Source organism: Pan paniscus, chromosome 18, assembly GCF_029289425.2.
Source record: "Pan paniscus chromosome 18, NHGRI_mPanPan1-v2.0_pri, whole genome shotgun sequence".
NCBI classification, from domain to species: Eukaryota; Metazoa; Chordata; class Mammalia; order Primates; family Hominidae; genus Pan; species Pan paniscus.
This window is the reverse complement of record NC_073267.2, coordinates 4,523,423-4,550,738: the sequence shown is the minus strand read 5'-3', so window position 1 is coordinate 4,550,738 and position 27,316 is coordinate 4,523,423. Positions and strand designations below refer to the sequence as shown.

Sequence of the window (27,316 nt, the reverse complement as noted above, 5' to 3'; positions counted from 1 at the left end):
GGGTTCAAGTAGTTCTCCTGTCTCAGCCTCCCGAGTAGCTGGGACTACAGGTGACGCCACCATGCCCAGCTAATTTTTGTATTTTTAGTAGAGACAGGGTTTCACCATGTTGGCCAGGCTGGTCTCAGACTCCTGACCTCAGGTGATCCACCTGCCTTGACCTCCCAAAGTGCTGAGATTACAGGCGTGATCCACCGCGCCCAGCCTCTACTTTAGTTTCATAATGGGCTTTAATTTGTGAATTAACTTCTTGATGTATCTGCTTATCCATCCATTCATTCATTCATTTCTATATTCACCCAACAAATAGTTAAGTGCCTTACTTCTGTCTTTGCTATTTCTTTGCCTTTGGAGCACTGTTTTGAAAGAGCCAGCGCCCACTGTCAGCTGTCCAGCTGGTAGCACTGTCATCTGGAAGATTTTAGATACTTTCTCATGAGTGAATCTACACCAGCCTGAATCTCACACTACCTGACATCCTCTCAATCATAGCCACACCCAAGGGTCCTACTTTGCTGTCCCCACTGCCACCAGACCAAACACACCCCCTTCCCTGAAAGTCTGGGAGTCGGTTTCTTCTTCACAATAGAAGTTGGCCTCTGCTGGTCATGCCCCAAACCTTCTGGAGCTGCGGGTTCTGCCTTCTCTGCAGCCGCCTTCCCGTGGGCTGCCCTGGTCAGTGCAGGACATGGCGCAGGACCTCCGCCCTGCCACACCCCCGGGCCATTTCCTCGGCAGGCCTCATGCCAGACTTCTCCAAAGGACTGACCGCGTGTGCCTTCTCCACCTTGCACACACTCCCACACCAACCCGCCAGCCTGGCCTGTGCTCTTCGCCGCCCAAACGCACCTCTCCCTGGTGTGGTCACTGACAGTCTTTGCGTGGCCAGTGGCCAAACCCAGGCTGGCTTTCCTAGTGGCCTCATCTTCTCTCTGCAGCGTTCACAGTGATCCAATTCTTTTTTTTTTTTTTGGAGACAAAGTCTTGCTCTGTTGCCCTGGCTGGAGTGCAGTGGCACCAATGTCCGCTCACTGCAACCTCCACCTCCCGGGTTCAAGGCAATTCTCCTGCCTCAGCCTCCTGAGTAGCTGGGATTACAGTCACACACCACCATGCCTGGCTAATTTTTGTATATATATTTTTTTTAATAGAGACGGGGGTTTCACCATGTTAGCCAGGCTGGTCTCAAACTCCTGAGCTCAGGTGATCCACCCGCCTTGGCCTCTCAAAGTGCTGGGATTACAGGCGTTAGCCATCACAGCCAGCCCCCCTCCCCACCCCTTTGTCCCTCCTCAGAGCCCTGCTGGCCCACCTCCCTGGCCGTTCAAAACATTGCAGCTCCAAGGCTGCTTCCCAGGCCTCCCCACCTGCTGTCTTCTCCCTGGTGATATTATGGACAGTGGATCTCTGGCCCTGAGCTCCCTTCTGATTTCATGGTATAGCCACCTCCTTGTCCCTATCACTTGAGCGTGTCACCAGCATCTTCAGCTTGGGAGGTCCAGAACTGAGCTCCTGATTTTGCCCCCTAAACTTTTACTTCTTCTGGTCTCACTCATCTGTCCACGTACTGAAGGCAGAACCCAGGAACCCAGGAAGTGTCCTTGTTCCCTTTGTTCACATCCTGTCGGTTCTGCCTAGACCTTAAATCATGAACCTGACCTAAGGCCACTCCAGCTTTTGCCTGGACCACAGCAAAAGGCCAGGAGTGAGCCCCTGCTTCTACTCCTGACACCTCCGGAGCCATTCGCCACCCAGAGCTGTGTAGGCTTTAAAAAGAGCCAGCCAGCTGCGTGGGATCCTGGATGGGATCCTGGAACATAAATCAGGTGAAAAATTGGTGAAACTCAAATCAAGTTCATCATCTAGTTAATTTCCTGTTCTTGATTATCAAGCTGTGCTTGACGTCGTACAATAAGACATTCACGTTAGGAGAAGTGGAGCGAGGGATATATGAGAACTCCCTGTACCGTATATGTAACTTTCCTATATGATTAACATTAGTTTGAATTAAAAAGTTTTAAAAAAATTGGATGGGTGCAGTGGCTCATGCCTATAATCCCGGCACTTTGGGAGGCTGAGGTGGCCGGATCACGAGGTCAGGACTTTGAGACCAGCCTGACCAACATGGTGAAACCCCGTCTCTACTAAAAATACAAAAATTAGCCAGGCATGGTGGTTGGTGCCTGTAATCCCAGCTACTCAGGAGGCTGAGGCAGGAGAATCACTCGAACCCAGGAGGCAGAGGTTGCAGTGAGCCGAGATCGTGTCATCGCACTCCAGCCTGGGCAACAGAGCAAGACTCCGTCTCAAGAGGAAAAAAAAAAAAAAGTTAAAAAATTAAAATGCAAAATAAGAAAGAATCGAACTGTGTGCTGTCTTACTTAAAACACTGCAGAGCTCTTGTGTGTGCCTAGCATGTAAGTCAGATGCCTCTTGTCGTTTTGAGACAGAGTCTCCCACCGTCCCCAAGGCTGGAGTGCAGTGGCGTAATCTCGGCCCACTGCAGCTTCCACCTCCTGGGTTCAAGCGATGCTCGTGCCTCAGCCTCCCAAATAGCTGGGATCACAGGCATGTACCCCGCCTGGCTAATTTTTGTATTTTTAGTAGACACGGGGTTTCACCATGCTAGCCAGGATGGTCTCGAGCTCCTTACCTCAAGTGATCCGCCTACCTTGGCCTCCCAAAGTGCCGGGATTACAGGTGTGAATCACTGCACCTGGCCAGGCAGAAACCTCTTAATGGCTCCCAGGGCCTGGCCCACCTCCCCAGCCTCGTCTCATGCCACACTTTCTTCCCTCAGTCTGCATCGGGAACAGTTGCCACCTTTCAGCCAAGTGAGCATGCTGGGACCGTCCTTTCCATGCTGATCCCTCTATCCCTCGTGCCTTCCCCAGACCTACACCACCGCAATTGCCTCCATCTCACTGTGATATCTCCACTTCAGTCTCATTTCTTCAGAAAGGACGTCCCTGACTCTGTGCAAACCGCATGTTGGGTATTCTCTATTGCAGGAAGCTTTTGCTTTCTTCCTGGCTCTTAATCACAGCTGGTGACTCGGGTCCTTGCTTGTGGATTCTCCCTGCCACTGGTTCCTACCACTGAGTCAGGTGATGGACGCCATGTTCACAGTTTTATCACCAGCGTCTAGCGTGGCCTGCAGCGGGTGCTCCCATAGAACCCATAAACAAACAACTTCTTGTTTCTTATTATGTGAAGAAAGTTGATCTGTGTAATTCACCCTCCAGAGAAAGGACAGCACTTTCAGTACTTTGTTCTGCCCTTCCTTGATCTCCATGCTGTTTGCAGATGGACCACCGTTGTAGAGATGTGATTTGATTCTTGACGTTTCTGAGTGTCCACGGTGCTGCGCCTTCCCCCAGGTACTACAGTACTGAGATTAATAAGACAGAGTCAATGTAAGGTGTTAGTAGGATTTAGAATAGGTCTAATCTCATTCTTAACGGATTTCAGGAGCTTATTATGTGTTGAAAGAATGAATAGGATAAAAGTTGTTAAGAAATTTTCTCCGTTTAATTTTTATTTATTAATTTATATTTTAGAGACAGGGTCTTACTCTGACACCCAGGCTGGAGTGCAATGGTGCAGTCACAGCTCACTGAGGCTTTGAATTCCTGGGCTCAAGCAATCCTTCTGCTTCAGCCTCCCAAATTGCGGGGATTACAAGCATGAGCCACTGGCTCTGGCCTATTTTCTCCTTTTAAAAAAATTGCTGCAGATATACACATATGCACGGATATACACATACAAATATGTACCTTATACATATATGTATATAATAAATGCATGCATATGCAGAACTGTGGCATAGTCTTAGTCTTTTTTTTTTTTGAGACGGAGTCTCGCTCTGGTGCCCAGGCTGGAGTGCAGTGGTGCAATCTCGGCTCACTGCAAGCTCCGCTTCCCGGGTTCACGCCATTCTCATGCCTCAGCCTCCTGAGGAACTGTGATTACAGCATGGGCCACCAGGCCTGGCTAATTTTTGTGTTTTTAGTAGAGATGGGGTTTCACCATGTTGGCCAGGCTGGTCTCAAACTCATGACCTCAAGTGATCCTCCCACCTCGGCCTCCCAAATTGCTGGAATTACAAGCATGAGCCACCATGCCTCGTTGTATTTAGTCTTTAACCTGTCCTCAGGCTGTTTCTCTCTGGGCAGGGAGAAGCATGGAAAGGGGGATGGGCCCTGGTGGCCACCTTTGAAGCATGGAGGCTCCGGTGCCACCCTGCCCTTAGGCTGGGCACAAAGGTGGCTGAGGGAAGGCTAGTCAGCCGCTGGAGGTGTCCTTTATGGTCTCAGTGATTAAAGGTTATGTTGTCCATGAATTTAATTTTATTTCATGATGGAAAAGAGGACATTGCAAATTAAGTATGTCACAGAAATGTAAGGAGCCACGGAGTCTGATAGGGCTGAGGGTGAGTGGCTTGCCGTCGAGTTTCCAGAAGGCGTTATTATGGACCCTAAAGGGGATTTCATGCGTTTCAAAGACTCTAACAGAAGTGTTCTGATGAAGTGGAGTCTGGTGCTGGGACCTGCCACTTCAGCGTGGAATTGTCCTCGTGTGAAGCGCAGTAAAAACCCAGAATGGATGTCGGCAATAAGGGAATTTCTGGGATATGATGGGGGAACGAATATTGTCACCTCCATTTGTGTCAGGAAGTCTCAGTATGCAGATGAGTCAGCGGCAGGGGGTGGCCTCCCAGGCTGCTGATGGAGCCCAGAAGCAGGGGGCAGGCGTTTGGCCTCTGATACTCTCCTAGCTCTGAGTTGGGACGGAGCTCGTGTATCTACAGTGTGCTCACACAGACTTGGTGCCGGTAGATGGTGAGGGGATAGGTTGGCAGGTGGGTAGGGGGCCTCCCAAGGCAGTAGGGACCTGGAGGAGGCTGGTAGAAAGTGGAGATTGGCCAAAGTGACCTGAATTAGATTCTACCTGGTTCATGAATTTGCCTGAGGCTAAGGCTTCAGCGCAAGGGATGGTGGAGTTAATACCTTTCCTGAAACACCTGCTGCCGGCGTGGCCTTGTCGGTCTCTGCCAGATCTTGTTAGCACTGTGGCTTCAGGCCTAGTTAAACATTCAAGCCCAATGCGGTTGGAGAGCTCCCATGGCATGCCCATTGTGCAGCAGTGTGTTTAATACATGTGCTGCTTTTAATGGGTGTGAAAGATCAGAGAGCTTGGGTGTGTGTTTTACCAACCGCTTTTTAAACTCACATAGTAAAATTTATAGTATATAAAAAGCAGAAAATATGGTGTATCTTCTAAATATTCACATTTAAAACATTTTTTAGAAATAATACATGTCAAGCAAGGTCAAGCTAATGTGTTTATATAGGCTCTAAATTAGAGTTGTGAACCAGTATCTCATCCCACTTATAGGGTTTTTTTTGAAAATGTTCACATGTTTCCAGCTCTTTTGTTTCTTTATTCTAAAACATTATCTGCTATTTTGTTCGATAGAGTAACTGTTTCTATTCCACTTTCTTTTTTTTTTTTTTTGAGACGGAGTCTCGCTCTGTCGCCCAGGCTGGAGTGCAGTGGCGCGATCTTAGCTCACTGCAAGCTCCGCCTCCCGGGTTCACGCCATTCTCCTGCCTCAGCCTCCCAAGCAGCTGGGACTACAGATGTGCGCCACCAAGCCCGGCTAATTTTTTGTATATTTTTTAGTAGAGAGGGGTTTTCATCTTGTTGGCCAGGCTGGTCTCGAACTCCTGGCCTCAAGTGATCCACTCGCCTCAGCCTCTCAAAGTGCTGGGATTACAGACGTGAGCCACCACGCCTGGCCTATTCCACTTTGTAATTGGCTATCCCTGCTATTAATATACAGGGTACTCTCCCTCTCGTATTTGCGTCTAAATGTCATCTATAATAAATAACAGTGAATACTTACTGGTTTCATATTTAGTTTTACTTTTATCCCACCCATTTTCTTTTAGTAGTTCTTACCACTTCACCTTTATTTAATAAAGGTAAAAAAGAACTTTCTGTTTCCAATTCATTCCTTTCACCAATAAGGAAGGATGTGGATCTTCACTGCTTCCTACATAGCTGCCAGCCTCATGTAGCTGTTTAAAATTTAAATTATAATTGAAATCATTAAAAAATTAATTCCTTGTTCATACTAGCTACATTTCGAGTGGTCAGTAGCCACATGTGCCTGGAGGCCACAGAACTGGACGGCTACAGGATGTACCCATCATCACGGGAAGTTCATAGAAAGTTCTTTTTCTTTTTCTTTTTCTTTTTTTTTTTTTTTTTTGAGATGGAGTCTTGCTGTGTTGCCCAGGCTGGAGTGCAGTAGCGCAATCTCAGCTCACTGCAGCCTTCACCCCCTGGGTTCAAGTGATTCTCATGCCTCAGCCTCCCAAGTAGCTGGGATTACAGGCGCCTGCCACCACGTCCGGTTAATTTTTGTATTTTTAGTGGAGACAGGGTTTCACCATGTTGGCCAGGCTGGTCTCAAACTCTTGACCTCACGTGATCCTTCTACCTTGGCCTCCCAAAGTGCTGGGATTATAGGCATGAGCTACCATGCCTGGCATGTGTCTCTTCTTCTCTAAGTACTCAGCTGTCTTGTTGGAGGCTAGTACCTCCACTAGTCTGGAACCCTCCTTCCTGGGCTTTCTGCCCACTTCCATCTCTCCTTTGACAACAGTGGTTTTTCCAGGGTCTGTGCAGAGCTCAGCTTTCTGCCATAAGACAGGGGAGTTTCTGAAGACTCCTCACCCCTTTTGGGAGTGAGGGCTGCTGACTGAAGCTCCAGGTCACTGTTTTATGAGCTAGCTCTCCGTGTGTGGATGGCCGGGGACCCAGCCTTTGTCCCCTCCTCTTGTGCTTGGGCACTCACTACTCACTGCCTCGGTTTTGCTTTCAGTTTTGATTGTGCATTGAGTCCACAACTTCAATGGGATTTTCTTAAGGCATAAATGACAGTTGCATGGTGTGCAGTGGGAGAACAAATCGCCCAGCCTGGGACATCCCTGGGTGGCAGAGTGGACCTGCTCTCAACTTATGGAATGTGCAGCAACACCTTGAGGTTATTAATAAATACCTGAGTCTGGGCATGGTGGTTCATGCCTGTAATTCCAGCACTTTGGGAGGCTGAGGCCGGAGATTCACTTCAGGCCAGGAGTTCAAGCCCAGCCTGGGCAACATAGTGAGATTCCATCTTTTAAAAAAAAAAATTTTTTTTGAAAGAAGGTGGGCTTGGTGGTGCACACCTGTCATCCCAGCTACTTGGGAAGATGAGGTGGGAGGATCACTTGAGCCTAGGAGGTCGAGGCTGCAGTGAGCTGTGATCATGCCACTGCACTGCAGCCTGGGTGACAGAGAAAGACCTTTTCTCTTAAAAAAACAAAACAAAACAAAACACACACACACACACAAAACTGTGATTCTTCCAGAAAAGGTCAGAAAAAGAAAGTCCGAAATACATAGTCCATAGTATTTCAGCCACCAGTGCTGCTGAAGTGAAACTAGAGATAGCAGAGATACCTCAGGAAAAAATGGAGGTTTTTGGGTTTCTCCGTTAGATGACTCGAGCAAGTCTGCATGTGCTCTGTAAACAAGAAAACACAGTCTGGGAAACTGTCAGCCTCTGCCCCAGCCAGTGTGCAAAATACTCTTCAAAAGAGAGAAAACTAGAAAACAAGTTGAAAACCGGGTGATCTGACAAGTGTGGAAATTCACAGCAAGCATGTGCCTGTGCTGCAGATACGATCTGGGAGAGAGCCAGCAGCCTGGATCCACATTTCCCAGAAGCAACAGGTGGTGAAGGCAGCGGCATGACTGCTCCCACGGAAGGTTAGTCACGCATGTTCAGCATCAGCCGGGCGTGGTGGCTCACGCCTGTAATCCCAGCACTTTGGGAGGCCGAGGCGGGTGGATCACTTGAGGTCAGGAGTTCAAGACCAGCCTGGCCAACATGGTGAAACCCCAACTGTACTAAAAACACAAAAATTAGCCGGGCATGGTGGCAGGTGCCTGTAATCCCAGATACTCAGGAGGCTGAGGAAGAGAATTGCTTGAACCCAGGAGGCAGAGGTTGCAGTGAGCCGAGATCATGCCACTGCACTCCAGCCTGGGCAACAGAGCGAGACTCCATCTCAAAAAAAAAAAAAGAAGAATATTCTGCAACTTAGAGCTTTTCCTTTGCATGATATGATGTTTACAGGAGAGGTGGCTCCGCAGCCTCGGTGGCCTTTCTTCCAGCTGAAGATGCCCACAGGAGGTGTCAGTGCAGGTATAACCACCTGTGGGTCAGAAGAAAATGCCTTTGCAAGTAAATCTCCTGGATGAAAAGGCCCATCTGTGTTCCAGGCAAGGACAGTGGCCGCTTCTGCGTTTCTGTGGCCAAGCGTCTGGCATGCGGGTGTGGCTGGGCTCACCATGCTGTGCGGGCTACACCTGCTGCAGGAGAAGTGTGTTTGTGCTCGAAGAAGACAATGTGGGTGTCGGCCCGGCATTTTTAGGTTGGACTACAATAGTGAGAGCTGCAAATTGGATGATTCTTGGAGCTATTTCATGAAGGTCAAATTTTCTTTTGTTTTGTTTTATTTAATCTCTCCCAGACTTCTGAACTTTTGCTATGTTGAATTTTTAGTTCTTCAAGGTTATTTGGCCTTATTCTTGACTTGCATGTTTTTCTGCCCTAGCTCTACCACATTATCTTTTTTTTTTTTTTTTTTTTTTTTTTTTTTTTTTGAGAAGGAGTTTCACTCTGCTGCCCAGGCTGGAGTGCAATGGCGTGATCTTGGCTCACTGCAACCTCTGCCTCCTGGGTTCAAGTGATGCTCCTGCCTCAGCCTCCCAAGTAGCTGGGATTACAGACGTGCACCACCACGCCTGGCTAATTTTCATATTTTCAGTAGAGACAGGATTTTACCATGTTGGTCAGGCTGGTCTTGAACTCCTGACCTCGAGCGATCCCCTGCCTCGGCCTCCCAAAGTGCTGGGATTACAGGTTTGAGCCAGCATGCCTGGCCCACATTATCTGTTTCTAAGCCTTTAATATTTTTCATTTACCTGCTACTGCTCACTCTACCTTGTATTCTCAGGGAGGGTGTATTTCTTCCCAGCTTTATTTTATTTCTTCTCTAAATCTCAGAATTATTGCACCTTGTTGATGTTCACATTACTGTATTTAGTTTATTTTATTGTATTATTAATATTATTATTATATTTGAGACAGGGTCTCACCCTATCACCTAGGCTGGAGCATAGTGACACAGTCATAGCTCACTGCAGCCTTCATTTCCTGGGCTCAAGCAGTCCTCCTGCCTCAGCCTCCCAAGTCGCTGAGATCACAGAGATGCACCACCACACGCAGCTTCCTTTTCTTTTTCAAAAAAACAGCTTTATTGAAGTATAATTCACATACGATGCAATTCACCCTCTCAAGTGTATGATTTGGTGGTTTTTAGTGTATTCATGGTGTTGTGCAACCATCACCACAGCCTCATTTTACATTTTCATCACCCCAAAAAGTAACCCTGCATCCGTTAGCAGTCACACCCTCTCTCTCCTAAACCCATGGCAGCCACTCATCTGCTTTCTGTGTCTACAGATCTCCCTATGCCAGACATTTCACATAAAGGGGATCACCTAGTTCGTGGCCTTGTGGGACTGGCTTCTTTCACTAAACATCATACAGCTTTATTTCCATTTTCAGTGTATTCCCTTTTTTTGTTTTCATGTATTTAGTGGCTACCTAGTCTCAGATTTTAAATTTAGTTTTTCATTTCTCTTCTTTCTATAATCTATTTTTCATCATCTACACTGTGTGCTTGAATCAGCACCTCTTAGAAACCTACGGATGAGCTGTTAGCTCTCTAGGGACAAGAACACGGTCTGGGACCCCGGTCCCTGCTGCAGGTGTGACCTGACCCCCTCCCTCTGCAGACGTGACCTATCCCCCTCCCTCCTGTCTGTGGCATCTGGTGCATTTGGTGCTGTCATTTCACAAATAAAAGCTGATCAGCTGGTGGTCTGTTTCAGTTCTGGTATCTTTCCCCAGCTCTCTTGTTTCATAGCCTCTTCCCATTATTTAAACTCCGCTCTGTTACAGGATTCTTAATAGTTATTGCAGACCTTCATTTCCATTTTGTTGTCTGCAACTCATTGTTGAAGTGCCATTTGTTGCTTCTGAACAGCCCATAGACACTTGGACTTGAATGCATGTGACTCTCTTCTTGTGGGTCCAGATCGTCACTCACTGACTGTCCTCACATTCACAGCTGTTCTCAGGACAAGCACTGTCTTTCCCTTTTTCGGATGTCCCTGTTTACATGAATCAACTCATTTAATCCTCACAACAGCCCTGTGCTATGATATGACCATCATATCACAGCATTTTTGTTTTCTTTTTTCTTTTTCTTTTTTTTTTTTTTTTTGAGACAGGGTCTCATTCTGTCACCCAGGCTAGAGTGCAGTGGCGTGATCTCGGCTATCTGCAACCTCTGCCTCCCGGGTTCGAGAGATTTTCCTGCCTTAGCCTCCCGAGTAGCTGGGACTTACAGGCACCTGCCACCACATCTGGCTAATTTTTGTATTTTTAGTAGAGACAGAGTTTTGCCATGTTGGCCAAGCTGGTCTTGAACTCCCGACCTCAAGTGATCCGCCCACCTCGGCCTCTCAAAGTCCTGGGATTATAGGCGTAAGTCACCACGCCGGCCAGCATTTCCATTATCTAGACAAGGGAACTGAGGTCAAGCATTGAAGTGAAAGTCACCTAGGTGGCTTTTTTTCTTTTTTAACTTATTTATTTCTTTCAACCCTTAGCCCAGATCCTAACCTTCGGTAAGTACTCAGTAAACATTTAGTCTGCTGGGTGCATGAACGAGCGAATGAGCAAATGAATGACAGAGATAGCACCTGGTGGGCTGTTCGCTGGTGTGCTGGGTGTGCTGGGTGTCGTCTCTCAGAGACTCATTTCTACAGTCTTTGTGAAGGCTCGTGCTAGTAAACCCTAATTCAAGAGGTTTCTTAGAGGTGGGAGGCGAGGGTCTCTGAAGTGTGTGGACTCCTGGACTCTCCCTATGTTAGCATTCTGGAATGTAGCATTTAGCAGTGGGGCATTTATTAACTCGGAATACAGAAGATAAGAAGCCAAGCCAGGCACGGTCGCTCACGCCTGTAATCCCAGCACTTTGGGAGGCTGAGGTGGGCGGATCATGAGGTCAGGAGATCGAGACCATCCTGGCTAACACGGTGAAACCCCATCTCTACTAAAACTACAAAGAAAATTAGCCAGGCATAGTGGTGGGTGCCTGTAGTCCCAGCTGCTCGGGAGGCTGAGGCAGGAGAATGGCGTGAACCCGGGAGGCAGAGCTTGCAGTGAGCTGAGGGAGCCACTGTACTCCAGCCTGGGCCACACAGCGAGACTCTGTCTCAAAAAAAAAAAAAAAAAAAAAAAAAGGCCAAAACAGGGGAATGTGGTCACTCAGGGGATGCCTGTCATTCCCATTTGGCTGTGATGGCAGCTGTTTAGCCATTACTGGGAGAGAGAGGGAAGCTGGGTATAGAAGGTACCTGTTTAGAAGCAGGGGTGGGGAAGCGGGAGGGAGAGAGAGAGAGAGTATGCGTGCACACGCTCTAAAATTTTATTTTCTGGCTGGGTGTGGTGGCTCACGCCTTTAATCCCAGCACTTTGGGAGACAGAGGCAGGCGGATCATTTGAGGTCAGGAGTTCGAGACCAGCCTGTCCAGCATGGCAAAACCCCATCTCTGCTAAAAACACAAAAATTAGCCAGGCACGGTGGCACACACCTGTAATTCCAGCTACTCAGGAGGCTGAGGCAGGAGTATTCCTTGAACCTGGGAGGCGGAGGTTGCAGTGAGCTGAGATCGCGCCACTACACTCCAGCCTGGGCAACAGAGCGAGACTCTGTCTCAAAAAAAAACAAAAAAATTTTTTTTGGTTAAGCAGAAGATCAAATTAAACAGGCAAGGTGCCTACCCTTTGTTTCTTTCACTTTCTTCCATAAATCCGTCTCATATTTTATTATTTGGGACTTCTTTTTTTTTTTTTTTTTTTCTTTTTTGAGACAAAGTCTCACTCTGTCACCCAGGCTGGAGTGCAATGGTGCGATCTCGGCTGACTGCAACCTCCGCCTCCTGGGTTCAAGCAATTCTCCTGCCTCAACCTCCTGAGTAGCTGGGATTACAGGCATGTGCCACCACGCCCAGTTAATTTTTGTATTTTTAGTAGAGACGGGATTTCGCCATGTTGGCCAGGCTGGTCTCAAACTCCTGAGCTCAACTGATGCTCCCGTCTCGGCCTCCCTAAGTGCTGGGATTACAGGCGTGAGCTACCGCGCCTGACCTGGGACTTCATTTGTTAAGAAGAGGTTAAGTTTCACCAGCAGCCATTTGTAGTAGGAACTTGCGATTTATCATCAAATATTGGGACAACAAGAACAAGTCAGTTCTTATGGTTATTTATGGTGCATATGAGTAGGAAGGTCTTACAACCCTCCGGAGAGCATTTTAATGTTAACATATGAAAAATATTCTCTGTTTTGTACCAAAACTTTTGTTCTTCTTACGCAGAAAGAATAGATAATTATAAAATATATCTATGACTCCATAGGCTTTGGCTATTTGGTAGATTAAGAGTATTTTTATCTTTATTTTTCTTATTGGCTGATTACAGTTTAGTTTAAATAACTCTCATGCCGCTTGGTCGTTTCCGACCTAGTCGTGAGGAAGAATGCGATGCAAAGTGAAAGACGTTTTTGGAATGTTTCTGAACCAGCCCAAGCTGATTGCCTCTTTTCTGTTTATTGTTTTAAGTCATAAGTGACGTAAGCTTCTAGGCATTTGTTATGCTATGTGGCTGGCTCCCAAAGTCATGTCTTAAAACATTCTTTCCTTCCTGATTATTCTTCTCTTTCTTGTTTTTCTTTTCTTCTTTTTCTTTTAATTTTTTTTTTCTTTTTTGAGACGGAGTTTCACTCTTGTTGCCCAGGCTGAAGTGCAGTGGCACGATCTCAGCTCACTGCAACCTCCGCCTCTCAAGTTTAAGCGATTCTCCTGCCTCAGCCTCCCAAGTAGCTGGGATTTACAGGCGTGTGCCGCCACACCTGGCTTGTTTTTCTTTTTTTCTTTTTTTTTTTTGAGACAGGGTCTCACTCTCTTGCCCAGGCTGGAGTGCAACGGCGCAGTCACAGCTCACTGCAGCCTCGACCTCCCGGGCTCAAGTGATCCTCCCATCTTAGCCTCCTGGGTAGCTGGGACCACAGGTGCCACCACACCCAGCTGATTTTTAAATTTTTTATAGAGATGGGATCTCGCTATGTTGTCCAGGCTGGTCTCAAACTCCTGGGCTCAAGTGATCCTCCTGCCGCGGCCTCTGAGAGTGCCGGGGTCACAGCTGTGATCCCCGTGCCTCACTGTTGTTCTCTTTCTGTTGAGTTGGCAGTCAGGTCCTTGATTCTTGGTGGCTGAGGGTATCTCAGTCCAAGGCAAGAATCCCACAGAAAGAGACCGGGACAAATGAGGCCAGAAATGGGCCTCGCCCATCACTCTTTTCCAAAACGGGCTTTGTCAGTCACTCTTCCTATACTTGGGTCACCAAACCTGATCACCACTATGTGCAAAGTGCAGTTTTAGTTTTCAAAGAAGTGACACTATACTTAAGAATACTTAAGAACGTTAACTGCGTTAACCTCCACGCACACAGCCATAGACAAATTCCCCCGTCAGACAGGAGCCCATTAGGAAATGCCCACCCCTCTCTGTAGCCTTTGTAGAATTAAGCTGATAAAAGACATTGCTGTTGTTGAGGTTTAAAATCAATGGATAACCAGGAAAGAATATAAGAAATCATATTAATTATTCTCCTGTTTACACTACACTTAAATCATTTAGCTGCCTTTTTTTTTTTTTTTTTTGGACCTTCTGCTGCAAAAGAGCCATTCTAATGAACTTGGACCCCAGGGTCCATGTGTGTGGTTATTCATTAAATCATGTCGCCTGCAGAGTCTCCTGACTTAAGACTTTCGCTGGGCTTGAACTCAGTAACCTGTCCTGATGTATTTCTCAGGCGTTTGTGATTAGGCAGCTGGGCTCTGCCTTACCTGTCAGGATGATAACCCTTCTGGTTCTGACAAAAGGTTTCACTTTAAATTTAGCTTTCCATATTGAAGCATAAATAAAAAGATAATTTACTTCCCAATTTTGCTCGTTGTGGACACAGAGGTGTGTTTGACCTTCGTAAAGCTAGTAGGATCATGTTATCACTACGGGTTGGTCATTCAGCGCTTCCTAAAGAAAAACTCAAGTCAGAAACAAATCAGGAGCAATTATTGATTTAACAGTTTTGCAAATGCTTTTGTATGTAGAAGGTGCATGAAAAAGATTCCAGTGATACGCAGATCAAACACTGCGTCGATAATCACAGCTAATGTCGAGTGCTTGCTGCGTGCGTGTTGATCATTTAAGCCTTACATGCGAGCCGTGCGGTAAGCCCTGCTCCTGCCCTCGCCTTAGAGATGAGGAAACTGAGAGGCAGCGATGAAGCAGCTCACTAGCCCTGCTCTTGTCCTCCCCTTAGAGATGAGGAAACTGAGAGGCAGCAATGAAGCAGCTCACTAGCCCTGCTCCTGTCCTCCCCTTAGAGATGAGGAAACTGAGAGGCAGAGATGAAGCAGTTCACTTAGATCACGGGATTAGGGGGTGGACCTGGACCCGACTCCGAGGCCCCCTCCAGCGGCCAGGCCCTCGCCCATCACGCTTGGTTGCTTGTAATGGGAGCCTTGCCTCTCGCCAGCAGTTTGTGGGGAGTAGGTTTCCCGTTTCCACTGTAATTTCCTGACTCCCGTGCCTCCCAACTTCCCACCCGCTGTGGCTGGCATTTCCACCGGCTCCCTGGCTTGTCCTACGCCTCATGCCTCCTATGTGGCTCTTCCTTCTGCTCCCGCCCCCCTGCTGCCGGTGGCCCCAGAATGGAGGCTTCCCAGGATGGCCCACACAGTGCCCTGCACAGGTGCTGTGGCTCAGCCCTGGCCATTCCCTGCACACGTTCTCTGCTCCAGCCACACTGAGCTCCAAGCCATCCTTTAGCTATGCCTGCTGCAGGCCGCCTCTGTAGAGGGCCTTTCATGACCTGTTCTAGTAATCCCCCTGCCTGGTGTCAGCCACCCCCGCCCCTGGCCTGGTTTGCTATTGCCGGGCTGACCTCGCCCCGTCTTTCAGTTCTCCGTGTGGAGGGTGCTGATCCGTCCGTCTCCATCTGCTTGTGAAGCGATAACAGAACAGCATAGGCTGGGTAATCTATACAGCACGGAAATTTCTGTCCTCATGCTTCAGGAGGCTGGGAAGTCCAAGATCAAGGCACCAGCAGGTTCAGGTGTCTGGGGAGGGCTGCATCTTCTGGAAGGGAGAAGGAAACTGGAGGGCAAGCGAGAGAGCCCCTTGCAGCAAGCCCCTTTATGCAGGCGCCTGATCCCATCGCAGGGGAGGAGCCCTCCTGGCCTCGTCACCTCTTAAAGCCCTGCTTCCTTAAGACTCTCACTCCACAACGCCTGAACTTTGGAGGGGACACATTTGAGCCACAGCCCCTTCCTTCCTGAGGCTTCTCAAGATGCCCCCTCCTGTGCTTCCTGGAGCACCCGTCCTTCCTTGTCCTGGGACTTGGCACGCCTGACCATAGTCATACCTGCTTGTCCTCTTGGCCCCTCTTCAGGTAATGGGCTCCACACGGGTCACGATCTCGGCCAAAATAGTCACACATCGTCCCTGCACCCATCAGTGTGTAGTAAACAGGAAGTGCTTAATAAATGTTTGATGAATTAAGAGTGACTCAGTAATCCCAGTACAAAAAAGCAACAGCAGACGTTGGAGATGTGCTTGAGGCACGTGCCCAGCTTGTGAGCAGAGGCCGCCGCTGCCACTCCGTGCTCCCTGTGGACTGCCGTGCTGAGCGCTGTGAATGTGCTGGCTGTCCCGTCGTGCTCCAGCTCTTCAGGCCTCCCTGCTCAGCCTCTCTCAGCTTCAGTTGCCACGCACTTCCAGGAGAGGCCATCTTGACTTTCTCTTGCAGTCCCGGAGCCACACAGGGAGCAGGTGCGCAGTCACCTGGGCGAGGGCCCCTTCCTGGGTTTGAGAGGCAGCCCAGTTCATGCTCCCAGGGCAGCCCTGGTGCATGGGGAGCCGTAGCCTCAGGCAGGGGCACCCTGAGCCAACAGCACCTTGCAGGGCCAGCCACAGACATAATGGAAAACCTCATCCTTCAGCCGCAACTTTTCCTACCTCCCATCAAAAAAACGTCCCTCCTCTCTCAGTATGTGGGGACTGCGGTCTCCAGAGTGGCCATCCACAGTCACACTGGCTGTCAGTGGCTCCTGTCACCACCCTGCCACCTGGTGACTTGTGGGCCACACTCAGGAGTCATGGGAAGGAGACCCTTGGAGCAGCCCCAGGACAGGCCTCCTTGCGTGTACTTCTTTGATGAAGGCGGGTATAAGCCCTGGCAGCTCATTGTCCTCTCTTGAGTCCACATAGGTTGCATTTTTTAACTCTGGCAAAGTGAAGTTACAAAGTCAGTCTGGTGTCGCCTGGGACAGGTCCGAGAAATTAGTATAAAGATGCCTTCACTCCTGCGTCGTATTCCAGTTCACGTTTCCATTTCAGTGTATACGTGTTACAGTCGTGATTGATCCTGTGCATACATTGGGATGTGGGTTTTTGTTGGAGAAGAAAATGCACAAAAGTTCAGGAGCTAAGTAAGAGTGAAAGATTTCCATTGGACCAGGTGTGGTGGCTCACACCTGCAATCCCAGCACTTTGGGAGGCCAAGATGGGCGGATCACTTGAGTCTAGGAGTTCGAGACCAGCCTGGCCAACACAGTGAGACCCCCATCTCAAAAAAGAAAGAAAGGAATAGTTGGACATAGTGGCGGACGTTTGTAGTCCCAGCTACTCAGGAGGCTGAGGCTATAGGAGGTGGGGGCTGTAGGGAGCCATGGTTGCACCACTGCACTCCAGCCTGGGCAACAGAGCAAGACCCTATCTCTAAAGGAAAAACAAAACAAAACAAAACATGAAGAGTTTCTTGGGGCCAGTTGGCATCTAAAAATATCTAAGTCTTTTGATTCTCAGCTATGACCTGGCTACGCTCTAGGCTGTCTTTACGTGTTTCTAGGACTCTTGGCAAATTCTCAGAACAGTTGACTTATAAAGATTAGCCACGTAGTATTTTTACAAGGAGAGAGGGAGGTGAAGTGATGAGTTGGGGTCATACTTATAAAATGATTCGGGATTATTGATGAAGTAGTCCCTAGGTTTCTGATTAATTAATTTTAAAGCGCTGACCAAATATGTACCCAGCGTAAGAAGCCAGAGTCGATCAGTGTTGTAGACACGTCGCCTCTCGATGGCATCTTTCCATGCCACACCCTTCACGACCTGAAGCTGGAGCTTAAACCCTTCAAGAAGGGTCCCTGCGACCGGGTGCAGTGGCTCACACCTGTCATCTTTGGGAGGCCAAGGTGGGCAGATCACTAGGAGTTCTAGGCCAGTCTGGCCGACATGGAGAAACCCTGTCTCTACTAAAAATACAAAAATTAGCCAGGCGTGGTGGTGGACACCTGTAATCCCAGCTGCTCACAGGCTGAGTCAGGAGAATTGCTTGAACCCAGGAGGTGGAGGCTGCAGTGAGCTGAGATCGCACCATTGCACTCCATCCTGGGTGACAGAGTGAGACTCCATCTCAATTTAAAAAAAAAAAAAAAGAAGGGACCCTGCTTTGTTCATGATTTTATTCTCGGTGTGTGGCATACACCAGGCCTGAAATAAATGTTATTTAAATGTTAAATTACATTGTCCCTCCTTCCGATACATTTGCCATCTGGTTAAATTCCAGTGAAGTCAAAGGATGGATTTCTTTAAATAAAGTTTGCTTCTTTTTCAAAAATTCCTTGGGCTCTTTCTAGAAAAGCTGCTCCTTTGCCATCTTCCCAGCAGATTCCCGGGGCAGGATCCACCCACCTGTTCACAGCTCCTTCCGGCGCAGTGTGGGTCCGGCTGTTAGCTCAGCCTCAAAGGAGAATTGTAAAGATACGGGTCAAGTGTCCTTTTGGCCACCTTTTTTTTTTTTTTTCTATATGGGGGATTTTGTGAGACAATAAAATGCATGTGGACCTCAGCTTAACAAAAGCTGAATGTTCCTGGGGTGAGTGTTTGAATCCAACAGGAAATAGATGCTCAACAGCTCTGAGTCTGGGGAGGTTTTAATGGCCTCTTGGTCTCCGGTAGGGTCTTGTTTTTCGGGGTAGTTTTGCAGCCTCTGACACAGGTAAGATGGTCAGTACCGGAGGCTGCCGTGACGTCTAGACTGACCGTTAGGAAGGTACTCACTGGACTGGTATTCACAGATGGAAATAAACCCAAGCAGTGTCTAGGGTCAACCAATCTGCTTTGCTGCCTTCACAGGGAGGTCCTGGGACCCTTTCATGGAGGAACTTTTTAATGCTTATTTTAACCCTGAAGGTAAAACATGAAACATGCAGCCATTACTCCAAGAAAACGCAACGTGGGTGACTGGTGTGTCTCGGGGGCCCACGGTCTCCCTGAGGCCGCATCTCTCTGGAGAGATCGTGGACGTCCGTCGTAAACTATGACCTATTCACATTTTCACTTTACTCTCAACTTTCCAGGAGTGAGTCCTCCCCAGAGAGCAAGACGGAGCTGCGTTTCAACAGACGGTGCTTTCAATCTGTGCTGACTGTAACTTTTATCCATCATAGGTTTGAAGACATACCTGATATCGGGTCAGAGAGCCAAGGAGTCTCGCTGCAGCTGTGCAGAGGCCTTGCTTTCTGGCTTTGAGGTCATTGACGGCTCACAGGTGTCCTCAGGCCCTAGGGGACAGGGGACAGCGTCATCAGGGAATGTCAGTGACTTGGCGCAGACTGTCAAAACCTTTGATAACCTTAAGGTTAGTTTTTTTGTTTTTTTTTTCCTACTTCTAAAACTTTCTATTAATTCTGCAGTAGAGCACGTGAAATAATAAGCAGCCTCCAGGTCTGAGGCAAACAACTTGGAATGACCTTCGATTTGGTTTTCACGATTTTAATATTTAGTCTAAAGTTAGTAGCATTCTGCATTTTTAACATCCTTGCTTTTTGACATATGACGCACCTCCATTGCCTTTCCATTGCATAAGGATGCTTCTCATTTGAATTATTAGTTATTTTCTCTTCCTGGGACCTGTGGTGCCTTTTGGGATTTCTAGAAGCTGGTGATAAATGACAGTAAAGGTGGCTTTCCTTGGCACCTTGGGTGGAGAGCTAGTTGATAATCTGATTTCAGAGACCACTTTCTCAAATACTTCTACGTCTCTTGAAATCCACTATTTTATGATTACTTGAAATGATGTTGGTGTGGGTGAATCCTAGGACACAGCTCACTGAGAGGACAGGCTGCCGAGAACATTGTAGTATTTCATTATTGGAACCAGGATCTCCTGGTAGCTGCCTAGAAGTGCCCGTTTCTGGACTGACCTGTCATCATAAACTACCAAGGAATTGGCGCGGTCGACCTTGGGTGTGTGAAATCGTTTCAGTTTATGAGCTGTTCCTTTGCTTTCACATTTGATTTAGTTTCCCCACTGGTACCTTCTGTTTATTTTTATAGTTTAAACATCTACTGTCTCCATTCTTAAAATGAGACGGAGAATCGAAACAGGTCTCCTATGCTGCTTTGTGTTCTCAGATAACACAGTGGGGTATGTGTGAGGATGGCGGCCAGTGGTTACAGCTTCACCCAGTACGTCCCTGCCTCTCCACATTCATTCACAGGTTTGAAAGCCGCTATTGGTATTTACGAGGAACAGTCTTCATTATGTGGCAGTCAGCTGGGGTATGCAGATTACTTACTGGGTCAGAATACATAGTGCCTGTCGCCCAGTTACACGTAATGATTGCACTCGGGTTCTGTCAACTCCGCTCGTGGATCGTGGTCGTTGGGTGCTTTGTTAGTGTAATGCAGGGCTTCTCACCTTGGCACCGCTGGCATTTTGGACCAGGTAGTCCTGTGTTGTGGGGCTGTCCTGTGCACTGTCAGATGGCTGGCAGCATCCCTAGCCGCCACCTGCCAGATGGCAGCATACCCACCCGTACCCTACTCCCCAGCTGTGCCAACCAAAAATGTCTCCAGACATGGCCCAGTGTCCCCTGGGGTTGCAGAGTCACCCCTGGGTGAAAACCACCGGGACAGTGGTGTTGGACCCTCTCTTCCCCGTACTCTTGGCACATGTGTAAAGCTCATGTATCTGAGATTCCCTGGATGCCTGCAAACTTTAGAGACAGCCGCCTTGCCTGGGCTGACGTTTTGCAGGAGTCAGAAAATGGAGCTCTGGGCTCCTAGACAGCGGACCCGGGCAGGGAGGGGCTGGCGTGGGGTGGAATCGGGAATGGTTTTGCTATTTGGGGAAGAATTGTTTCCTCCAGCCTGCAAACTGAGCTGTATTTAAGTAGTGAAAGACAGCCCCAAGCCAAAAATATATAATTCGTTGTGTTTGCCATTTTAGCTTCCACATATGTGTGTTTCTGTCCGTTAGGGGATGCGGTCGCAGAGTTCACCATATCACATGCTCATGGGTTTAGTGACCACGGTTTTAGCAATGGCGATTCTACACTACATTGTACTCTAGTCATATCTATTTGTTTTGATCGGAATGAGCAAAAACCATTTAGCATATCTTCTTGGCATGTGGAGATTTTCCAAATATTGTTGAAAGTTTCTGAGAATCTTGTGATCTATCAAGTTGACAGAAGGCCGGGCATGGTGGCTCACGCCTGTAATCCTGGTGCTGTGGGCGGCCGAGGTGGGAGGGATGCCTGAGGCTAGGATTTCCAGACCAGCCTGGTCATCGTAGCAAGACATCATCTCTACAAAAAAATTTTAAAAATTAACTGGGCTTGGTGGCCTGTGCCTGCGGTCCCAGCTACTTGGGAGGCTGAGCCAAGAGGATCACTTGAGCCCAGGAATTTAGGCTGCATGAGCTATGATTGTGCCACTGCACTCCAGCTTAGGCCACAGAGTGAGACCTTGTCCTGTCTCCAAAAAAAGGGAGGAGGGCGCTCAGTGGTAAAGTAAATTCGGGAAGCTCGGGATATTCAACACAGAAAGGGTTTCTTTACTGCAGGACTTCTCAGAGCCTTCACTAGGCTAGTAGACAGTAGCTAGGCCTTCAGAGGAGGACGCGGTATATACAGCATTCTCAGGCCTCTTTGAGCACAATTGTTTTTTTTCAAGTTGCACCTTGCAGGGCTAATGTGGTCACACCTTTTGGGGGAATGCTCATGTAGTAAAAGGAGTTTCATGCCAAGGACCAATACATTAGAGAAAAGGTGTTCAGGAAACGTTCCCTGAAGGAGCATGCGTAGATTTTCACGTGTGTCCTGTTCCTGCTGCTGCTCACTTGAGATACTCATGGCTTCTCTTTCCCCTGAACTCCTGTCTGCATTCACCGTTCAGCTCCACCACGCCTTCCCGTGCCTCCGCAGCTGATAACGCTGTTCCCTCGTCTCCAAATTCTCAGTCCCTTCAGTCTGTCCCACTTGGCTGTAACATACACGATCTTAAATCTTTGTTTCTTATGCGCCTTCCTGGGAGCCCTTTGCATTCAGAGACTGAGTGTTAAATAACTTAAATATTTCCCAAGTGTCGAGCATGGTGCCTGGCATGTAGTAATTAACAGTTTCTTTTTGGCTTAAGTTTTTAATTCTTTAATTAAACACATGGAGCGATGCAGCTCTGCAGAGCCAGGCAAAGGACTGAAGTCAGAAGCCCGAGCAGAACTGTGTAGAACCAGGGCAGCGCCCACGAAGGGTTTATTTCTTGCCCTTAGCATGTGTGTCCTCTGTGACCTTAAGTCATCTCCTAGGTCATAGCTGGAAAATTCTTATCTAATGTAACATAACCTGTGTACTGTAACGACCTACCAGGAAATGATAGTGATGTCAAAGGCCAGGGCTTTGGTCCTGAAGTCATAGCTCAAAGGGAACCCTTTCTACACCCAAGTGTTGGCTTCTTTTTTTTTTTTTTTTAAGAGATGGGATCTCGCTCTGTTGCCCAGGCTAGAGTACCAGTGGTATGATCTTAGCTCACTGCAGCTCGAAACTCTCGGGCTCAAGTGATCCTCCCAAGTCAACCTGCTGAGTAGCTAGGACCACAGGCATGTGCCACTATGCCTAGCTAATTTTTAATTTTTTTTTTGCTATATTGCCCAGGATGGTTGCCAACTCCTGGGGTTATACCATCCTCCTGCCTTGGCCTCTTAAAATGCTGGGATTACAGTCATGAGCCACTGTGCCTGGCCTTGGGTTCTTGAAATGACCAGCAGTGAGAGGTCCTCATCCGAAGGGCCCTGACATTGCATAATGTGGGGGACAGATACTGCCCGAGTGAAGGAAGGAGGGGTCAAGAAGGAAACCAAGGAGTAAGCATTAGACATGAGGACGCCGCTGTCAACGTCGCAGAGGGGAGGCGGACCACGGCGGGCAGGGGCGCAACTTGAAGCAAGACCCTTCTCAAGCCTTGGCTTTGCGACTGTGAAGAAACTGCAGCCAGGTGCAGTGACTCATGCCTGTAGTCCTAGCCACTCAGACAGCTGAGGCAGGAAGATCGCTTGAGCCCAGGAGTTAGAGGCTGCAGTGAGCTGTGATGATGCCACTGCACTCCAACCAAGGTGACAGAATGAGACACTGTCTCAAAAAAAAAAAAAAAAAAAAAAAGAGCAAACACACACTTAATTCCTCTAAGTGAGAGTTTTCCTCATCAGTGCGGTGGTGATAAGTAAGAGACCTCTCGGGATTGCTGGGAGATTAGCCGGAATGGTGCCTGTGGACGCCAGGGCTGAGAAGAAGCCTCGCTCACACTCGGCACGCACGCCTTCACTCCACGCAGAGCAGGGACAGTGACCACAGACGGAGCCATGGAGGACTGGGAGGGGCCGAGAGACGGTCCCAGCTTGCCTGCAGGAAGTCACTGACTCTCTGGGGAAGGTCCCATCTTCTCCACGGTTCCGATTCGAGGAAGATTCTCACAGTGATTGCGGCTGAGCATTGCTGTGGGTTGGATGCTCTCGGCCATAACCAAGTCACTTGTATGACACGGGAGCATGTGTGCCTTGGCCTGTTGAATGTGACGTCAGCGCTCCAGCGGGCATTTGCTTTCCATTTTCTCATGAACCCTGTGGGTGATGAGTGGATCTAGATGCCATATATCAATAAAAACAGCTTTTCCAACATCTTCATGAAGAAAAAGAAAACCCAACTGGGCTCAGTGGCTCATGCCTGTAATCCCAGCACTTTGGGAGGCCGAGGCAGAGAGATCACCTGCGGTCAGGAGTTCAAGGCCAGCCTGGCCAACATGGTGAAACCCCATCTCTACTAAAAATACAAAAATTAGCCAGGTGTGGTGGCATATGCCTGTAGTCCTAGCTACTCAGGAGGCTGAGGCAGGAGGATCCCTTGAACGTAGTAGGTGAAGGTTGCAGTGAGCTGAGACCACACCACTGCACTTCAGACTGGGCAATAGAGTGAGATTCCATCTTGAAAAGAAAAGAAAACCCAAAATTGAATTAGTTGTATCACATTACTTCTGATCAGGGAACCATTTAAGCTGTGAAAGAGTCTTAGTACATCTCTGAAAGGCCTCCCTGGAGCGCACCTGCGTGGCTGGTCTTCCTGAGTTTACCTTCATCTATTATTCAGAACCCCGGGCTGCTTGGCCACTGGGTGTTTCTACATGGACCAGTCAGTAATGAAGCTAGTGATGTAGATTTACCCATACGGGGATGATTCAGAGAGGACCTGTCCTGCTTTCAAAAGGTTTCTCCTTCCCCTTTAAGGCCACTCACCTCAGGAACCATCCTTTTGTGACAGTGAATTTTGAAAATGACCCTAAATGATCACTTCTTTTATCTACTTGTTTTCTATGTGTCAAGTCATTATGAATAGGCTCAGTCGGCCCAATTTGAGGAATAAGGGGCTTTTCATTCATTGTAGAAACTGAAAAAATGATTTTATGTTTTATAAACACATACATATATAAATATATATAGCTTAGAAATTAAATAGGTATTTATTATAAGTGGTAGTCTGAATTGATAGTGGTGATGCTTGCACATCCCTGTGAATATGCTATAAACCCTGGAGTTATATACTTTAAATGGGTGCATTATATGCTATGTAAATTACATCTTAAGAAAGCTGTTGTAAAACTAAAGGGTAGTCTCCGCCAGGTGAGGTGGTCACGCCTGTAATCCCAGCACTTTGGGAGGCCAAGGCAGATGGATCACCTGAGGTCAGGAGTTCGAGACCAGCCTGGCCAACATGGTGAAACCCCATGTCTACTAAAAATTTAAAAATTAGCCGGGTGTGGTGGCTGGTGCCTGTAGTCCCAGCTACTTGGGAGACTGAGGCAGGAGAATCTCTTGAACCTGGAGGCGGAGGTTGCAGTGAGCTGAGATCACGTCACTGCCCTCTAGCCTGGGCGACAGAGTGAGATTCCATCTCAAAAAACAAAAACAATAATAAAAAAAAAAAACCATCTCCACAAAAACTATAAAAGTTAGCCAGGCATGTTGGTATCCACCTGTAGTCCCAGCTACCTGGGATGCTGAGGTGGGAGGATTGCTTGAGTCTGGGAGGCAGAGGCTGCAGTGAGCCAAGATTGCACCATTGCACTCTAGCCTGGGCACTAGAATGAGACCCCATCTCAAAAAAGAAAGGTGGGGGGCGGGGGAGGAATAGGAACTTCACAGTGGACAAACCAGGCAGACGCCACCTTCACCAAATGATCCAGGTGAGCCTCCCTGCTCACTGCCATCCGGTACCCTAGTGTGGTGTGCTGAGAAGGGCATGTCACCTCTGCGGCATTCTTTCCGCAAACCCCAAACCTCAGTCTGCTCTGAGAAAGCACCAGGCAGGTCCAGATCAGGACATTTGACAAAATGCCTGGCCAGGACTTCAAACGCAGGAGGGCCAGAAGAGACAGAGAAAGACAGAGGAACCCCCATAGGCTGGGGGTGAGCAGGAGGCGTGAGGGCTAAATGCAACACGGGACCTAGAGGAGACCCCAACAGCAAAGGGACGTTGGGGAAACTGGGGACATCAGAATAAAGCCTGCAGCTTAGTTAACGGTATCGCGCCAGCATGAGTTGCTTTGGTTTTGATAACCGTACGGTGAGTATGTACGGAGGATATATGCAGACTCCTTGAACTGTCTTTCCCACTCTCTGCAAGTCTAAAATTATTTCAAAGTAAGAAATTATGTATATATATATGTGTGTGTGTGTGTGTGTAGAGAGGGATGGAAATGTATGTGCGGAATCATTGAACTGGCATTGCCAGAGAGTGAAATATTGCATTTCCATGAAATTTCCCCAAATGCCAAATGTTTTCTTATCTAGACTTCATGATGGACTGTTTCCACAGCTGGTAACAGTCTTCCTGCCTGACAGTCTGCTGAGTATATTTTCATCTATTCTTGACTCGGATCGTCATCACCAGCCTGGTTATTGAGCCCAGTGGTCCTTCAGGGCCGAGGGATTGAGTGAGAGGTCCAGGGACTTTTCGACTCCGCCCCGTGTGGCTCTGAGATTGTGTGTGTGAGTTTTACACGTGTGTCCTCATGTGGTGCCTTGTCTAGTATTCTCAGGCCATCTGCTGTCTGTTCTTACTGCTTTGGGGATGTAAGAAAACTTCTTTTTCTGTGATAATTACTGCTTATCTTTTCTTCTAATATTCTGCTTCTATTTTTTTCTAATGTTTCATTAGCAGAAATACTCTATTTTGTACTTATGCCCGTACCTAACCTGTTAGCTTAAACAGCAATGCCAGGAACATAGAGTTAGCCCCATGGCTCTGCCGCACTGACGGGCTGCCCCGTTCACCTGGAGATCGTTGGGGCCAGGAGCTCTGCTGCCTGGGCTCACCGCCTCTTTATGCGGTTCCGACCGTACTGTGTGGCTCTGGGCCAGTGCCTGCTCTGTCTCAGTGTCCTCATCTGTAAAATGGAACCGATCATACTACCTGCATCGTGGTTGCTTACGAGGGCTAAGCAGATACAAGGAGTTTCAAAGAACACCTCAGGAAATTGTGTTTGTGGTTATTGTGGTTGCAATATCATGACTATTTCTGTTCACCATGTTAACATCATTTTGAGTTTGGGAGCAAAGGATGCTTCTGATAACACGACATCTTGCAAGACAGTCGTGTTGAGAAGACGAAGCAGGCAAAGCCAGGGCTCTTCTACTGGTGTATCCTCCTCGTTTCTGAGAAAAGAGGTTTCCCCACTCCCTCCCTTGACAGTTTTGAAAAGGGACAGCTGTTGGCTTAGAAATGATTTATCTTGTGATGAGAAATAACCTTGAAGAAAAAACGATTTTATAGCTTTGTGCCATATATTTTGACCGGAATGTAGGGTGCACGTCCTGAAATGTGTTAAAAACAAATGCAGATGTGCCCAAGTGTGTTAGAGAAATGGCTACACTCTTCCCTCCAAAGCCCACGTCCACATGGGGGAAGGAGCAAAGATAATCCAGAAAAATGCAGAGTTTGCTCTTGGGTGTTCTCCAGGGAATCTCAGGTTACCCAGGCAACAGCCAGCAAACTCCCTGGCCCGCCAGGCGTGCTGCTGGGAGGACCTTAGAAGTCTTGAAACTTCCCTTGATGCCGGAGGGCCCAGGGTGCTGCTTGGAAGAACCAGGAGGACAGGCATAGCTGCTCAGGTCACTCTAGGGAAACAAGGCCCAGGAGAGCAGGGTGCCAGGATTATTCCTGGGTCCTCCTTGTGCCAGGAAAGGGGGCCAGAGCCATATGACGGTGGTCCGGGTCCCAGGGCCCTGGAGTCTGTGGCCGTCTGCGGAATGATCATTGCTGCCTCACAGTGTGGCTGCAAAGGACGAGATCATACAGTCGAGACTGCAGATATTGTGTGGATGGGGGCCCGACTTGTTCACGGGTACGATCTTGGCCCATAGACATTCCTAAGTCATAGTAGCTACTGTCATTATGACACTGCTTTTTCTCTAACGTGCCTGCCCGTGCGGCTCCCTGTGAGCCAGCCGCTAGAGTTGTCTCCCAAGGCAGTGAGGTGCTTCCATGCCTGGAGCTTCCTGGAGTTGGAAATACTCTTCCCAGGGAGGGCTTCTCAGCAGGGGTGGAGACGCCTGCAGCTGTGCAGGGGGAGACGCTGTTTAGCCGGCTGGGAAACATTTCACAGAGGCATCCGTGCTTGGCAAAAAACAGTTTGTGAAATGTCTTAATCCAGATTAAAATTAAGCTAA

At 48.2% G+C, this 27,316-nt stretch overlaps 1 protein-coding gene across 2 annotated transcripts in view; it reads left to right on the top strand.

Moving 5' to 3' along the window:
• ADCY9 (adenylate cyclase 9) overlaps positions 1-27,316 on the top strand; it is a 151,247-nt gene that overhangs the window by 87,567 nt on the left and 36,364 nt on the right. For both annotated transcript variants that reach the window (XM_003815131.5, XM_008968014.5), the window contains exon 3: positions 18,765-18,955. In XM_003815131.5, coding sequence (XP_003815179.1) covers positions 18,765-18,955 — 191 coding nt within the window. The remainder of the gene's footprint in view (positions 1-18,764; positions 18,956-27,316) is intronic.